Genomic DNA, 18,200 nt, shown 5'->3' with positions numbered 1-18,200 from the left:
TTTGTACTGTTACTTGTGAGTTTTGTTGTTTCATTTTGTTTTTGTTTGGATTCCACATATAAGTGAGATCATACAGTATTTGTCTTTGTCTGATTTATTTCACTCAGCATAATGCCCTCAAAGTCCATCCATGTTGTCACAAATGGCAAGATTTCTTTTTTACAGCTGAATAATATTCCAGTGTGTACATATAAACCACATTTTCTTTGTATATGCATCTGTTGATGGACACTTAGGTTGTTTCCATATCTTGGCTGTTGTAAATAATGGTGCAATGAACATGGGGTACAGATATCTTTTTGAGTTAGTGTTTTTCATTAAATACCGAGAAGTGGACTTACTGGATCATCTGGTAGTTCTATTTTTAATTTTGTGAGGAAACTCCATACTGTTTTCCACAGTGCCCATATCAATTTACATTCCCACTAACAGTGCACGAGAGTTCCCTTTTCTCCATATCCTTGCCAACACTTGTTATTTCATGTCTTTTTATTTTTATTTTTTTTCATGTCTTTAATAGTAGCCATTCTGACAGGTGTGAGGTGATATCTCATTGTGGTCTTGATTTGCATTTCCCTAATGATGAGTGATGCTATGCACCTTTCCATGTACCTGTTGGCCACCTGTATGTCTTCTTTGGGAAAATGTCTGTTTAGGGGTGCCTGGCTGGCTCACTCAGTAGAACATGCAACTCTTGATCTCAGGGTTCTAAGTTCAAGGCCCACTTTGGGTGTATATATATGAAGAAAATGTCTTTAGATCCTCTGCCCATTTTAAAATCAGATCGCTTGGCTTTTTGCTATTGATTGTATGAGTTCTTTATATATTTTGGATATTAACCCCTTATCAGATATATGATTTGCAAATGTTTTCCCTTACTTGATAGGTTGCCTTTTTCATTTTGTTGATGGTTTTCTTTGCTGTGGAGAAGCTTTTTATTTTTTTTAAATTTATTTTTATGAGCGAGAAAGAGAGAGGGGGGAGGAAGAGAATCCCAAGTAGGCTCCATGCTGTCAGTACAGAGCTCAATGCAGGGGCTCAGTCTCACAACTGTGAGGTCACTACCTGAGCTGAAATCAAGAGTTGAATGCTTAACTGACTAAGCCACCCAGGAGCCCCACAAGTGACATACATGTGTGTGTGTGTGTGTGTGTGTTTATATATATATATTTAATTTGCATAAGTAATTCCTTTTTGACATAGAAAAAGAAGTCATGCATACCACATGTGTATACACACAGAAATTCACCCATAGCCCCATCACCTATCATTCTGAAAGAGAACCACTGTGAATATTTTGATGTAGGATTTTTCAGGTTTTTAATTTTTTTTAATGTTTATTTATTTTTGAGAGAGAGACAGTGTGAGTGGGAGAGGGGCAGAGAGAAAGGGAGACATAGAATCTGAAGCGGGCTCCAGGCTTTGAGCTGTCAGCACAGAGCCCGATGTGGGGCTCAAACTCACAAACCTAAGCCGAAGTTGGATGTCTAACTGACTGAGCCACCCAGGTGCCCTGAATCTTTCAGTTTTTAAAAATGAGATCATGGTAAACATGCCTTATTTTACCCACTCTTTTAAAAAAAAAATTGATATATTATGAACATCTTTCCATCACACTGGATGAACGAGTTATGACATAATTTTTAATAGTTGTGTAATACCCCATTGTAGTTTGTTTAGCTAATCACCTCTTTGTTGGTAATTTCAAGTATCTTCCAGTGTTTTGACTTTGGGAGGAAACTCACAAAATTATTTTCAAAGGCAGTGTCAAACAGCAAATCCTCAAAGAATCTGCAGTCTCATTTTGTGGGTCTGGTTTTGTACTAAAACCGTGTCATCCAGCATGCAGATGCTGTGGGAAGCAAGTGGTCTCTGGACTGATTTTTAAGTCCCTGATCCTAGAGCTGCCTGAGCAGCTGGGTCAGCCCATGGAGCCAGGTCACTTAAGCCAAGGTGGTCCTCAGAGGACACCTGTAAAGGATGTGTCTCTCCTTGGGGGGATGTGATGGGTTCTAAGAGGGTAGGAGCCAGAGAGAGAACAGGACAGTGTATCCAGGCCTTCTGAGACATTTTATTCTCTTAACAAATATATTTTCTCGAGCCCTCTTCTAATTTGCCATTTTCCCCAAGCAGAGTAAACGGAAAAGTTCTAGCTTTGAGATTGAGAGAATTAAATGGAACTCAGCAGTAGGAGCAAATTTCATGTCCAGAACAGTTCTTCATATATTCATGTACTTATGCATTCAACAGATAGTTGTTAAGGCCTCACTATGTGGTAGGCACCAGGGTAGATGTTAGCGGTGCACACAAGCTATGGTTCCTGTCCATGGCCTGGACAAGGGGGAGAGCTGATGTTTAATATTTCACAAACATCTCTCATTTCCTGCTTTATTTAGGGCCAATTGGACTGGTCACTTTGATCGTGGCCAAGGCAATGGGTGCAGCCCAAGTGGTGGTGACTGGTAAGAAGGTTTTCTTTTTCAATCTCCTTGAAGAGGAAACAGCTGGCCTACCGTTTAGGCCAGGGGCTTGAGAACTATTCCTTTCCTGGAGTGCTGGGTTTCTAAAGGGGCTCTTCCTCTTTTCTCCCCCCGGGGTTCAATGGTTGAAAAGCCCACCCAGGGGCAGAGGGTGGCTGCTGTGGAGAAGGTCTGGTTCTTTATGTGTGGACCCCAGATGCCCCTACTGCTCACTCAGTTCTAAGAAGAGGCTTAGCCCCTGGTCCATTTGACCAAACCCAGGAGGTAAAGAAGGTGTGCTTGTGTGTGTGTGAGGTGGAGTTAGTGGGATCTATGATATGTTTATAGGAGGGTGTTTGTGTGTGCAGTGTGTGGTATGGGTGAGAGATGTGTGTATGTGTGAGGAGAGCTTATCTGTGACAGTATGTGTGGAAGCATGTAGGGTATAGAAGGGCGTGTGTGTGTGTGTGTGTGTGTGTGTGGAGAAGGCATCAGTGAGAGAATATTTGTGTGTGTGTGTAAGGTATATGAGAGTGTGGGTGTGGGTGAGTGTATAGAATTGTGTGGAGTATGTGGATATAAGGGGAGTAGGGATGTAGGAGAGTGAGTGCTTTGTGTGTGGAGAAGGTATCAGTGTATAGAAGGTATCTGAATGTATATGTGAGGACCGGGTACCCTTCAGAGAGAGAGAGAGGGAAGCTATGTAGAGCTGTGTGGTGTGTATAGGGGTGTGTGGGGATGTAAAACAGTGGATATTTGAGAAGTGATCTGAGTGAGAGGGATGGGGGAAGGGAAAGGGAGTGTGTGTGTGTGTGTGTGTGTGTGTGTGTGTGTGTGTGTGTGCAGCTGTGTGGTGTGTATGGGAGAGTGTGAAGGTGTAGAGAGTAAGTGTTTGGGCTCAGTGACACCACCCACTACACCAGAGTTTTATTACCACTAAAACATACACCTCCATCTTCATTTTCTCTCCAATCTGCCATCCAGTTCTCAGTTTGAAAGAAACTTTTGTTCAACTTTAGATCTGTCTGCCACTCGGTTGTCTAAAGCCAAGGAAGTTGGGGCTGATTTCGTCCTCCAGATATCCAAGGAGAGCCCTAAAGAAATTGCCAGTAAAGTGGAAGATCTGCTGGGGTGCAAGCCAGAAGTTACCATCGAGTGCTCGGGGGTGGAGCTGTCCATCCAGGCGGGCATCTATGTGAGTAGGATGTGGGTCGCTGAAGCTGGTGGGCAGCTCTGGGAAATCAGTGCAGGGTAGGTAGCAGTAAGGAGTGCTAGGAACAGGTGTCTCCACCCTTGTTATGTGACCCCCCCACACACACACACACAAGCAAAATTAGGTAATCTAGGTATCCCTGGTGGTTTTTCTTATTTCTTTTTTTTAATCTCACTTGTCTAGTACCCTTATTAGGTAGGTGTAAAGTCTAAACAAGGTAACAGGCATATATGGGCCTTGAAAAATGTTAAGAGACACACCCCTTTAAAATGGGGTTGCTATCATGATCATATCTATGGTCATAAAAGCAGTGCTATTGGTAAAAAGATAACAGAAGGAAGAGGGAACCATGCCTTAGTTGTGTGTGGGAAATCCCTATCTTCTTTAATTGAGGAAAACTGCAGTCTTTGAGTCATTGATACAAAGTGAGAGGCATTCATTTAGTTAGTCACAAAGGTGTGGTGATTTTTAGGGTCACAGTTGGCCACTACTCTTCTGTCCCAGACCTGGCAACAGGTAGCTGCCAACACCTGATTTGCACCTCGGCAACCCCCCAGTAGTTTATGGGAAGTTGGCGGAATGGGGATGGGGAATGGCATTGATACCAAGTATGAGGAAAAGAGGGGAGAAAGAATACCTTCTAGGCTTCAGCCTCACCATGTGCTGCGTCTTCTGCTGGGTACTTTATAAATGTGATGCCAGATCTGCCCAGTAGCCGTGAAGATTAGTTACCACTTCCTGCATTTTACCACAAGAGGCCTGGTGACTTGCCTTGAACACACTGCCCCAGTGCCTGAGTTTTTCTTACTCTGTCCACTGCTTAGGAGAAAAGGGAAGAAGGGGACCAGGAGACAGTGGGTAACCATGCTGGCATGGGAGGGACTGGGCTGAGGAGGGTGGTGGCAGCAGCCTCCAGCACTGAGCACACAAACCCCTGAGTCCCACATTGCTTCCTCGCGGCAGTACAGGCTTCCTCCTTCCTTCTGAGTCACAGCTGGGTCATGCGTAAGGGCACTTTGCACCTGCAAGACATTCTGGGGATGGCAGAGCTGCCTACCTATTTTCCTACCTGAATACCCATGGCATCAGGGGCTGAGGAAGTGTTGGGAGGGCGGGGAGGAACAGGTGCCACTTTTTCTTTGTCCTAAGTTCCAGCTGGAGCCGGCCCACCCTCTGCTCCACTGTCAGAGATGACAGTTGCCATGTGGGAAGGGGCAAAGAGAAACCTTTCGGTCTGTGTGTGATTAGTCAACCAGTGACTTGTCTTGGGCTCCTGCTGCGTTCCGGCTTTGTGCTGGGCACTTTGAGGGCTCTGATGAATAAGGTGTGTCCCTCTTCAAGTTGTTGGCAGTCAGTGACCCTCACTCCAGAGGAAGGCAGTAAAAGCCATGGCTTCATAATGCAAGACTCTCTTCTTCTCCCCTGCCTGGAGAACATTGGGAACAGTTGGCATCTATCTCCAGCTGTTGACGGTGGGGGCCCGGTTGCTAGGCTACCTGAGGCAGCTGGGCCTGAAGCCAGTACCTCTCCTGAGTGGGGAATAGAGCCATTATGCATGACAGATGCTATAGGGTGCTGCAGGCCACCCCACCAACAGGCAGGTTAGGTGGAGGCATCTTATATGGACACACCTGAGAGTCACTTTCCTGGCAGGTTTGTGACTAGAAAATGTCTGGGAAGAAACATGGCAAATGCTTAGGGTAGAGTTCATGTCATCTTGGTGCAGAGGTCCCACCCACAAAACAATAGTCAGGTAGTCCAAGCATTCCTTTGCCTGTGGTCTGCAAATAGCTGGCCTCCTGGCAGCTTGGGATGGCCAGCTTGATAGTATTCCTCCCTCTCACTAGGTAGAGAGGAAATACTGATGGGGAAGCAGTTTTTCTAAACAATTTATCACTCAAAAAAGTTTTCTGTGGCTCACTCACAACTTTGACCTCACCTCCCACCCCACCCCACCTTTTCCAGTGGGAACAGCAACATTTTCCAGTTGTGAGAGCGCCTTTCCTGACAGTGTTCATAAGTCACAGTGGTTTGTAAGTGACCCTGTGCTTCAATAAAAACAGAAAACATGCTGAACGATGAGCCCATCCTAGTGCCGAGAACTGTGATTTTTATCCTAACAGCCCCACCGGGGAGGCATCATCCTGATCGTATACACGAGGAAGCTGCTTGAGAGGGTCCCATAGCTCAAAAGTGCAAAGTCCAAAGTCACCTCCATTCTGCAGGCTTCTCTTCATGGCATTTCCTTCCCCCCATAGGCTGTGATGTGTGGCTTTTTGCAGCTCCACTGGTTAGACTGGTCCCAGTAAGTGCTAGCTGCTCCCAACTATAATGAAAATGAACTATTTTTCCATCTCTCACAATACTGACCACAGTGATCCCCAGAAATCTCTGGTGGAGGCACAACACTCATGTGGAATCAGTGGAATGAGTGGAGATTGTCAGGAGAAATTTCATTCTCTGGCCCATTCTAAGGAGGGAAACTGATAAGGCAGATAGGTGTTTAAGGAAGACAAAACCTATTGTGGCTGATACTGTTGGGATGAATGTCTCTGGAACAAAAATATTTCTAAATGCCAGCCAACCTGTGTGTGTAAGGCAGTCTTTAAGCCAGAGAATTCTAATGGCCCTCACCGTTTGTATGTGGTGGGTAGTTTTATCACCAAGAGGGTGCTTCCTTAGAGGTTTGAGCAAAGTGCTGTCTTTTATGGGGTTGACATTCTGGAGGAGGGGCAGGTGCTGAGATGAGGATGTACCTGAACCAACATCTGGTACTGAATTAGTAAAGCTTTGAAAGATGCTCAGGGCCTGAAGGTTAACTGTTGGTAGGGGAGATTTCTCACTGGGGTCTGGAGAACTTGGCTATTTCCTAGGAGGCTGTAAACAGCCGAGGGTGCTCCCAGTGTACCTGGTCCTCCTCTGGATCTTCACAGAAGATAACTCTGCTGCTCTGTTAAGTATGGTCAACATATGGAAGAGTTCACCAGTATAGAAAGCATCATATTCTCTGGAACATTTGGGTACTCACCTGATGCAAACAGATATTTATTTGTGCGAGAAGTCTGCATTTTCTGATCTTCTGAGTTTTCTTGGTCTTATCTCCTCTTCAGGCCACTCGTTCTGGTGGGACCCTGGTGCTCGTAGGACTGGGCTCTGAGATGACCACTGTGCCCCTCGTGCACGCAGCCACCCGGGAGGTGGATATCAAGGGCGTGTTTCGATATTGCAACACGTGAGTATGTTGTGGGTGAGCCAGGGTAGTGAAGGGCCAGCAAGACCTGAGCGTGGCCTCTGGAAACAGGATCCTCTCTTGTTTAGTCATGAGGGGCTTTTCCTTACCACACTGACAGCCATGCAACATGGTAGGGATCCAAAGACAGAGCATCAAACAAGAGGGCAGAGATGGCGGAGGGAAGGATGGACAGCAGGAGGCAAGGAGGGGGATGGATCTTGAAGCATGCTCTTCTTGGATGTCTGCCCCTTATCACCCAGGCCCTCTCTTTTCCATTTCCTCAAGTGGCCACGTCTTCATTGTCCTCTTTTAAAGGGAAGAAGGAGAGAAAGGGGACAACAGAACAGCAAGAACTCAAGCCCCTTGGTTTCCACCCCAGAGCCCCAGGGCCCCACCCTGGGAAGTGAGAGGGTCTTAGTTCACCCCACCTCATGTTCTGTGGTTCTGCCCTCTCCCCATCTGGGGAACTTTCCCAGGACCACCTTCCCTACCAGCGTCCATCTATGACCGTCTATGACCATTCCTTCAGCAGAGTGCTCTTTTCTGATGAACTCTGCCAAGCCAAGCTGCAAAGGGGTGTGGCTGGGTTATCATGAGCTCCTTCTCTGAGGCTAATCTGCCTTTTCACAGTGGCCTCCATATGCCTTATGCCTTCATGCCAAAGGAATTCTAAGCTTTGTGACAGACATTGCAGAGGGGTGGAAGCATTTGGGAACAGACTCTGGATTCCCAAGTTGCAAGTCATAAGATCATTTCCACCATCGTTGGGCTGTAGAATAGACTCGCCAGGACCACAGTGCTATAAATAAAAATGGCCAAGCTGATCTTGTGCTTGGTAGTTTGGGGACGTAGTTCTTTCCTCCTGCAGGTTGAATGTAACACTTGTGATCTTTTTACAGGTGGCCGATGGCGATTTCAATGCTTGCATCCAAGTCTGTGAATGTAAAGCCCTTAGTCACCCATAGGTTTCCTCTGGAGAAAGCTCTGGAAGCCTTTGAAACATCCAGAAAGGGATTGGGGTTGAAAGTCATGCTTAAGTGTGACCCCAATGACCAGAATCCCTAATATTAATTGGGCTCTGCCCTCACCATTTCCGCCCCACCCCCCCACCCCCCAGTATCTCCAGGCAGGGATGGGCTTTGAATACAGAAGTTTCTTTTGAGTAATGAAAACAATTCATTATAAGCAGAAAGCCTTACATGGAGGAATTGGTGTGCCTTAAAAACACAAGTAGGGGCAGTTTGGGGGAATTTGCAGCCAGAATGACCTGTTCATGCAGAGCAAAGTTCAGCAAGTAGAGCAGAGTTTGGTGTAGGTACTGGGAACTCCCCTTCTTCCTGGAGCGCCTGAGTTGAGTAAGGAAAGAAATCTGCCCATTGGGTTCCTGGTTCCACTACGACTGGCCAGGTGGGGATGGGAGCTGAGTTATGAAGAGATAACTTTATCAAGACTTAACTGGCCCAGAAATTGATTTTCATGAAAATCTCAGCTCAGGGTCTGGGATGAAGCGTTCTCAGCAGTTTTATAGTTTAGAGCACAGTGTTTCTAGACATAAGTGCTATTTGGTTTGATGATAAAAGACTTTAAAGGGACTGACCTTCCTGCATCTAGGATAATTTTTAAATCTATCAAGAAAACAAAACAATGCTGAAATCCCTCATAAGGTCCAACCAGCTTGCATTCTCCAAATGTAAAAAGAGTCAGGCAAGTTCTCAATATTGCTTAAAGATCACCTTTTCTTGAATTCCTAAGAGTTCTCTGTGACTTAAACTACCTTCCCAGCGCTCCCCACCCCCACCTGTCTACTTTCAGGGGCAGTCCCTGAGGGCTCCTTTGTCACTAGACAACGGGGGAGGCGTCCTCACAGGATTTGCCCCCGAAGTGTCTGGCCAGTGCACCCGTCTTCCCACCCCACAGGGTTAGCATTCCTTTCACATTCACTGATGATAGACAATTCCATTTAATTCTGGTAGTTATAAACAGAAAGCCTTCCTCCTCACAGCCTGTTAAATAAAGCTCTTGGTATCTTTCTGTTTGAATGATCTCTCCGATCTTGTTTTGATCATGGGGTTTTCTTGGGTAAGATTTGGGTCCAAATCACTTTTTGCCCATTTGTGACTTTGAGATTATTGGTCAGGAATGAGGATATTGTAGCTGTGACCTAACTTGGGTTGCAGCCTTTTAATCCTTCACTTTAGCTGGGAGTGGAGGGTGAGTTTGAAGAGGTGCTGGCTTTCTTGTGACTGGGGCAGGCCATGATCGCTGCTTGGAATTCCTCAAACTGCTTTGGGTAATAAATTGTGCTCGTGGTACCTGACTGCTCCCACCCGTTTGTGCCCCTTTGTAGGGAGGAATGGACTCTGGCTACCCATTTAACAAAGGGAAGGACCCAGGATTTTTGAAAGCGACACATTTTCTGCATCAAATATAATTTCATTAACTTAGAAATTTATCTTCATGATCTCTAATCCTCACAGCAAGCCAGATACGTCAGATTATTTTACAGCTAAGGAAATAGAGACATCAAGGAATTTGCTCAAGGTCACCCACTGCTTTTCCTCTCTCATGTTCTCTCTGGAGGAAGGGGGCGAGTCTTGAGACTTCTGTGCACACTCAGCAGCCACAGAACCCACTTGTACTTTCTTCTCGGTGTTCCGCTTAGCTCCAGGGGCAGACTTGCCAGCTGCCTCCTCTTAACTCCTTCTAGCTCTGGTGCCCAGAGTTCCTTGAATGAGGAATGAGAAGGCCTTCCCCTTCTAGATGGAAGGCTTCCAACAGAAATGTTCCTGAGGGAGGTGGATTCACTGCTAAATTCACAAGTAGCCACTTTTCCTTTGATTGTGGTTTATTGGAGGGAAAAGACCCCTGAACCTGAGAAGGACTTAGGAGCTACAGAGGGGACCCTGGGAAGGTGGGGCTACCAAGGACAAAGGCATGGGTGACCTATCTCACAATTGTGATTGGGCTGGATCTTCTAAGTCCAACGTTGCTTGGTGTGTTGCCTGGACTTCGTGCTGCTGCCACCAGGGCAGTGATGAAGTGAATGACCTGATGGAAAGTGGCCGTTCAGACAATACTTCCCATTGCCAAATCCCCTCACTGCTCTTAAGCCACTAGACAGTTTCACAGCTCCCAAGCAGGGGCAGCGAGGGTGATAGGAGAGGAGGGGCTGTGGGTGGGCTGCCCACTCAGTGAGTCCTCTGGGTGGTGAGAGGGCCCAAGCTGGTATTACTGAGCTGTGCCTGGCTCCCTCACCTCTGCGGCCTTGTTGAAATGTTCCCCACTGCCATTTGGAAGGAATTGCAGGAAGCCCAGGCATTGATTCTTCAGCCGTCTCCACTTAGTGCTCAATAAATATTGATTAACTCAGTGAATCAGTCCCGGAACCAGGAATATGGCCCTGTCGGCCTCTGTGCTCACTAGTGCCTGGCACCTTGTTGGCTTTCAATCAACAGAGGACCCCACCCAGCTGGCACTCCCAACACTAGGGTGGGGTGTGTGGGTGGAGAGCTGTGAAGAAGGACCCTGAAGGCAGGCTGGAGGGTGGAAGGGGGAGGCTAGCCCATGGGCCCTAAAGGAGAAAAGTGGACACAGCTCCAGCAACTTCTCTTGACATCCACCTTTGGCTACAGTGAAGTCACTGTATGTTGATGTGGAGTCACTTCTGGACCGCCAATCCCTGGTTCTCAAGCCACCCCAGGCTCACTTCTCTGTACACAGTCCTGCCTCTTCCTTCTTGGCTCCTATTTTTCTCCCTTTAGGAGAGCAGTGGGGGCATGTGGGGAAATTGCTTGGACCAGAAATTCAAAGTGTTGGAGGCAAATAGGATTTATTGGGTATTTGTTTTCCCAGAACTGTCCTCTGTCCATGATCTCAGCCTAGGCTTGGAATACAGAAGGCCCACTAAGGGACTCACATCCCCGGGTAGCAGGCAAATCTCTACCGCCCCTACCCCAACTCACATAGCCAAATCCCAGAGAGTTCAGAGAGGAGCAGCATGAGGAAAGGGTGGCAGGGAAGTGGCTTGGCTTGGAGCTCATCTGCAGGAAGTACCTTCAAGACAGCAGCATGTGTTCTCTGGTGCAGTGGCTGCCTTGTCGCAGCTGCAAGCTGTGCTCCAACTGTCTCTGACCCCCACTCTCAGCACCCCTCTTGTAAAACCCTGGTGGAGTCAGGCACTGAGCTCCTTCTCCAGGTGCCTGATGGTGTTCCTCCCAAGAGATTGCTTGGTGGATCTTAATCGTCAGTGGGGGTGGTGGGATTGGGGAGTAGCCTCTGTCTTCAGGGTCTTGGACCCATCAAGCCTACAAGAGACAGCACTTCATAAAGGGTTTGATGCCAGGATTCCTGGGTTCTTTCTCTTTTCTTTTTTTTTTTTTAATTTTTAGTTTTTATTTAAATTACAGTTACTTAGCATACAGTGTAATAGTAACTTCAGGTGTACAATATCGTGATTCAACACTTCCCATGCAACACTAGGTGTGGGAACACTACAACACTTTCTAATCCTGAGCCCATCACAAACTCACTGCAATTTTCCCAGTCAGTTCCCTAATCCAAGTCTTGGTTTCCTCCCTTTTTAATAGAGGAGTGGCCAGACGACCTCAAGGCCTCTATCATCACTGATATTGTCACCATAGACCTAATCTTTACGGCCCATCTGCTTGTACTCACTGACCTTTGTCCTACATTTTCCCTTAAGCTCTTCTTTCCAGTTTATCTCTCAACTTAGCCAAAAGACCGTAGCATCCTATAACGGAAGCCAAAACTACTCAAGCAATAAAGACTGCCCTGATAAGACCCAGCCAGCCCAGACCACATAGACCAGTTTCAGCTAAAGCCCCCACTCGAGCCTGCACAAATGAACCATGAAGTGACCTCTGGAATGACTAGCAATCACCTTTACCTCACTTCTCCTTTACATAACATACAATATGTGTATAGGCATGTTTCTTAAGGCACATGTACAACCTTATGCCTGTCTCTACGTATGATGGACAAAGACCCCTTTTTAAATATTCATCCTAACCATAAATAAAAGGAATTCATCCACCCTTGCTTGGGCAGTTACGGCTTTGGAAGTTATTCCCCTTAAGTTCCTTATTTGCTGCAAATAAATATTACATTGTGCAACAATTCACCTGGCATTTCTATCTACGACTTATCAAGGAGTGAACTCCTATCAGTTTAGTTATGATATTATACAGGGTTCCCATCATCCCAAGGCCCTGAGGAAAGAGGACCCCTAGGGGGTTGGTCCTTGAGGTGGAGGTGTGAGGGGCCTTCTTGGGTTTCAGTGCCAGTCCTGTGTATGCATCTGTGCATGTGAAGAAGTCACCTGAGGGAGGGAGGTGAGAGGAAGCTGGGGGTGAGGAAGCTGCCTGTGGAAACACCTACATCCTGGCCATCACTTTGTTCTGTTGCTTGGCCTCAGGCTCCCATGTATAGTCCTGAAGGGGACTGTGTAGCAGAGTTGGGCCCTGGGAGGTCTGGCTCCATCACCGACTTCCCTGCTGGTGGTCAATGATTGGCCTTTCTGTGCTCTGCATAGGACTGGAGGCAGAAACACAGCCTAGCAGTGGGGGATAGATGGATGGGGGACCCCAGGAATCCACCCAGAGTAAGGAGGGAGCTGTGGGAAGAAGGTGGGCCTGGGCCAAAAGTGGGCCTATTCTGGGCACAGCACCACGGAGGCACAGTCAGGATGCAGCTCTCTTGGGACCAGCTCCAGCCTTCAGGAGGGTGGTGCTAAAGCCGCATGTGCCCTGCCCAGACCTCACAGGCTCTCTGTGTACCGGCCACCAGCTCCCTGGTCCTGGAGGCCTCTCCCACAGACCTGCCTCAGCACCTCCTCCCTGCAGGCATCCCAAGTGGCTCAACTGTTCAGTTGCTTGGCATGGCCCTTGTCACCAGGAGATAATGGTATCTGTACTTTTCCTTATCACACAGGTTTGCACTGTTAAGAAAGTAAAAGCAAATAAGTAAAAAGAAGAGAAAATCAGCATAATCTGTTCTCCAAGGATACTAATAAGTTGGAGAACTTCCTTTCAGCTTTCCTCTGTGTGGCTCTATACATATAAAGCATGCACATGCATTTATAATCAGAAATGGGAATGTTCTTTACCTACTTTCCTCCCCCATTTTCCCCCATAACAGATTAGCACTTTATTTAACAATCACAATTCCCTCTTTTTTTTTTTTTTTTTAACATTTATTCATTTTTGAGAGACAGAGAGAGTGTAAGCAGGGTAAGGACAGAGAGAGAGGGAGACACAGAATCCTAAGCAGGCTCCAGGCTCTGAGCTGTCAGCACAGAACCCGACGTGGGGCTCAAACCCACGAACCACAACATCATGCCCTGAGCCGAAGTCGGGCGCTTAACCGACTGAGCCACCCAGGCACGCCCATAACTCCCTCTTAACAACAACAAAAAAACAGGGTTAATGGAGGGAGGTGGGCAGGGCATGGACTATATGGGTGATAGGTACTAAGGAGGGCACTTAGGATGAGCACTGGGTGTTACATGTAAGTGATGAATCACTGAATTTTACTCCTGAAACCAATATTGCACTGTATGCTAACTAGAATATTAAAAAAATTTGAAAAAAATAAATACAAAATGAACAAATAAATCTAATGAAATGGAAAAACAACAAAACAAAAACAACCACAATTCTCATTGATGAGTAACAGTAATTCATGAATTAACAGTAATTGCTTTATACCATCCAACACTCCATCAATCCAAGAGCAACTTTCCCTAATTATCTAAAAGAAAAATGACTTTTTTTCACGTCATTTTCTTGAACTAGGATCCAAACGCATGTGGCTAATGTCTCTTAATTTTTTTTAAGTATTTATGTATTTTTCGGAGCGTGCAAGTGGGGGAGGGGTAGAGAGGGAGGGACAGAGGATCCGAAGTGGATCAGGCTGACAGCAGTGAGCCCAAAGTGGCACTTGAACTCACAAACCCACTGTAAGATCATGACCTGAGCCAAAGTTGGTTACCCAACTGACTGAGCCACCCAAGTGCCCCCTTAAGTTTCTTTTAATCTATTATAGGTCCCCTCCATTTTGTTTAAATGTCACTTTTTAAATGTTTATTTATTTATTTTGAGAGAGAGACAGAGAGAGACAGAGAGAGAGAGAGAGAGAGTGTGTGTGTATGTGTGTGTATGCATGTGCACACAAGCAGAGGAGGGGTAGAGAAAGAGGGAGAGAGAGAATCCCAAGGAGGCTCCATACTGTCAGCGCAGAGCCCCATGCAGGGCTCCATCTCATGGTTCATGAGATCATTACCTGAACAAAAATCAAGAGTCAGACACTTAACCAACTGAGCCACCCAGGTGCCCCTAAATGTCACTATTATGTTCAAGAAACTGGGTCATTTGTCCTCTACATACTGTTTGAACATTTGTTTTCATTTAATAAAGTATGTTCATTTGACAGATTGTTAAATTCCTTTTTATGTCAATAATTAAACACATCATTATTTTTAATCACCATATTCCATTGCATGGATGTACTGTAACTCAAAGCAAATCACAGTATTTTGGGTACTTGTATAGTCTACAGGGCTTGGGGCTTACAATAAAGTTGCAATGATTATGTTGTGCATACGTTGCTTTCTAGAGTTATGTTTTAAAATGAAAATAGCTGGGTTAAAGGGTCTACACATTTTTTTTTTTTTTAGTGTTTGTTTGTTTGTTTATTTATTTATTTATTTATTTATTTATTTATTTTAAATGTTTATTTATTTTTGAGAGAGACAGAGACAGAATGTGAGTGGGTTAGGGGCAGAGAGGGAGACACAGAAGCAGAAGCAGGCTCCAGGCTGTCAGCACAAAGCCCGAGGCGGGGCTCAAACTCCCGAGCCGTTAGATCATGACCTGAGCTGAAGTCGGACGCTCAACTGACTGAGCCACCCAGGCGCCCCTAGTGTTTATTTTTAAGAGAGACGGACAGAGAGAGCATGAGCAGGGGAGGGGCAGAGAGAGAAGGAGACACAGAATCCGAAGCAGGCTCCAGGCTCTGAGCTGTCCACATAGAGCCTGATGTGGGGCTCAGACTCACGAACCATGAGATCATGACCTGAGCTGAAGTTGGACGCTTAACCAACTGAGCCACCCAGGCGCCCCAAGGGCATACACATTTTAAAGATGACATGGTTAGACTGGAAAACAAAATACTGTTGAAACTACCTAACAGAATCTGAGATTGGGGTGCCCCAGGCCATGTACAATGTGGGAGAACTCTGGAGTCTAGGGAAGCTTTCAGGAACTGTTGAGGATGGGGCCATGAAGCCACTGGCTCTCTGGCTTTAGGCCAGTCTTGGGAGGAGGCTTGGACCTCACCATCTGTAAATTTGGATGAGTCTCCACCTCTTTGTGCCTCAGTTTCCTTTTTTTTTTTTTTAATTTTTAAATATTTTTAACTTACATCCAAATTAGTTAGCATATAGTGCAACAATGATTTCAGGAATAGATTCCTTAGTTCCCCTTACCCATTTAGCTCATCCCCCCTCCTACACCCCCTTCAGTAACCCTCTGCTTGTTCTCCATATTTAAGAGTCTCTTATGTTTTATCCCCTTCCCTGTTTTTATATTATTTTTGCTTCCTGTCCCTTATGTTCATCTGTTCTGTGTCTTAAAGTCCTCATATGAGTGAAGTCATACGATATTTGTCTTCTCTGATTGTCTAATTTCACTTAGTGTAACACCCTCTAGTTCCATCCACGTAGTTGCAAATGGCTCACTTTCTTTTTTAAGAATAGTCAGTGGTCCCTTCTAGCTCTGGGACTACTGCAAGGATGACAACAAACAGCTCTTGTAAAGGGCTGGCATGGAATTCATAGGGAACTGTGGCTGGGTCACTATGGAACAGTGGAAGACTCTGTTCCCACCATGCCAAACCTCAATGCCAGAGGACTCTGGGTATTAGTCACCAAACTTTACTAAGTCACCAAGAGAAAGTGATATGTGGTATGTGTAGAATGTTCCTTTTTGGCTCTGGCCTCTCTTAAGTCGATGCAAGTCCACATGGTGTAGAATAAACTGGAATAGTTATTAACATGCAAATTTTGGATTCTCAGACCCCCCCAAGAAATTGACAATTTGTAGGACTCTTAAGGACTCTTGTCTGCTGAGTGAGGGATTTAAAAATCATCATATTACTATTTTAATCTCTTATCAAATATGTATATAATGTTGTGCTTATACACCTTAACAATACAGATTTTCAAGGGTGCTTATATATTTGTGCTGTGTGCTTTCAAGAACACTGAAATGAGTCACCCACTTTGTGGGGTGGGATGATAAGGGACTGACATCATTGATATTATCAAGGATTAAGATTCTAAGGAATTTCTGAAAAAATTGCTAGCAATAAACAGAAAGAGGACAACACATGACCTATGAAAGAGTGGATGAGGAAAAAGCTAAGAGGCAAAGGATTTAGTAATCCAGGGCAGGGTGAAGACAGTGACTCAGCTATGGCTTTTGGAGGTCGGGGCTGCTGATTCTGAGGAACAGCTGGGGTTTTGGCACAGCACGGAGACAGACAGGCTCCAACCAGAGCTTCCCGGAGTCAAACCGACTTGGCTTCTCCTGGTGCCACGTATGAAATTCCCACATCTCACTACACACCCAGCAGAACTAGAACCCAAGGAACACTGTTGCCCTGTTCATTGGTTCCCTGAAGCCATGCTGCCTTCTCTCAGAATAGGGTTCCAAAGGGAATGATGTTTCCAAGGGAAAGATAGACATTGTTGGGGTGGTTGGCTGGGGAGGTGTTTCTGTCATCCAGTATATGTCTGGTTATGGGCCTGCCTGGAGAAAATCTCTCAAGCATTTGGAAGAGGTGTTAAAGGAAGTGTGGTAAAGGTAGTGGGGTGTTTAGATGTCGTGACCTCCCTACAGTAAGACAGATGTAGGTAGGTACATGTTAGGCTACTCCATTTCCTTATGACCTTGAGCAACTCACTTAAAATTCTTCAAGCCTCGGGTTCTTCATCCTTTAAGCAAGAAAAATAATATCTAGCTCAAGGTTGTCATAGAAACAGAATGAAGTGATTTCTAAGTCTTTTTTTAAGGGTAGAATTAATATTTTATTGTCACTTATAATCAGATGATAGTTGGGATATATAGTCTTTTTGTACATAAAAAAATTACAAGTTTTAAACAGCCAATGACTGGTTATGTTTTCAGAAAACATAATTAGATTAATTCACTAATGGTGCCTTCAAGTTTTTCTTTATCAGCTCCAGATGATTTACTCACCTTTTGTCCCTTCTTAAAAAAAACTAGAAGGGGTGCCTGGATGGCTCAGTGGGTTAAGGGACCAACTTTTGATTTCAGCTCAGGTCATTATCTCATGGTTTGAGTTCAAGCCCCTAGTTGGGCTCTGCACTGGCAGTGTGGAGCCTGCTTGTGATTCTCTCCCTCTCTCTCTCTCTCTCTCTCTCCATCTCTCTGACCCTCCCCTACTCGCGCTTGAGCTCTCTCTCTCTCAAAATAAATAAGCATTAAAAATAAACTGGAAGGCTGTCATACATTTGGCTTCATGCTCTGAAGCAACATTCTGTCATACATGTTAACATTAAGGAAACCACGTTGGAATATTTCTCATAACGGTAATGAAAGAAACGCTTGATCATTTTGCAAGGTCCACACCATGTGGCTGAGAAGTCAATTACTACAAGTTTATCTCCTGCACTGTTCGAGGCTTCCTGAAAAGCATACCTCCTCTCAATCTGCTTCACCATTTTGGTGGCTGGGGTCTGATAAGCAACCGTAAGGACTGATGAAAGTGGATCTAAACCGCCGGACAGAGCTTCGATTTTGAAATCTTTAACTTGGTGAATGACACCATGATTGTGCTTAATAAGTGCTTGTGCCCCTGCTCCTCCCTCACCAAACCTTATCTCTTCATGTGGTAAATGAGCAGGGTGGCTGACCCCAAGACTTTTCCAGGTCTGAGCCTAGAGTCTGCAAAGGTGCTTGGAAGTATTGTGAGAAGTTCCCAGGGTGGCAGAAAAGGCCTCAGCCTGGCGTGACCCAGCACCCTCAGCTCTTCCATAAACCTGCCAGGGCAAGGGCACTAGAAGTAGACCTGGAGGCTCAACAGAGTGCAGGATCGGGAACCAGGTAACTACACTCAGGAGCTGCCTCTTACCTGCCTGCCCTGCTCTGCTCCTGAGACCACCCAGAGGGGGCCCTGAGCCCAGAAGCCCTGAGCAATCCATCCAGTGGGACAGGGACTCCAGGAGGCATGGAGGTATCCCTCACTGGCTAGCATC

The 18,200-nt window shown here is 45.8% G+C and overlaps 1 protein-coding gene across 1 annotated transcript in view; it reads left to right on the top strand.

Annotated features, from left to right (window-relative positions):
* Nucleotides 1–9,221, top strand: part of SORD (sorbitol dehydrogenase) — a 35,196-nt gene extending 25,975 nt beyond the window's left edge. The window contains exons 6-9 of the mRNA XM_019442259.2: nucleotides 2,397–2,462; nucleotides 3,479–3,654; nucleotides 6,783–6,904; nucleotides 7,804–9,221. Coding sequence (XP_019297804.1) covers nucleotides 2,397–2,462; nucleotides 3,479–3,654; nucleotides 6,783–6,904; nucleotides 7,804–7,969 — 530 coding nt within the window. The 3' untranslated portion in view covers nucleotides 7,970–9,221. The remainder of the gene's footprint in view (nucleotides 1–2,396; nucleotides 2,463–3,478; nucleotides 3,655–6,782; nucleotides 6,905–7,803) is intronic.
* The last annotated feature ends 8,979 nt before the right edge of the window (nucleotides 9,222–18,200 follow it).

This window comes from Panthera pardus, unplaced genomic scaffold, assembly GCF_024362965.1.
Source record: "Panthera pardus isolate Hobbes unplaced genomic scaffold, ASM2436296v1 HiC_scaffold_24, whole genome shotgun sequence".
NCBI classification, from domain to species: Eukaryota; Metazoa; Chordata; class Mammalia; order Carnivora; family Felidae; genus Panthera; species Panthera pardus.
The sequence above is the reverse complement of the archived record's forward strand: the minus strand, read 5'-3'. Positions and strand labels throughout refer to the sequence as shown.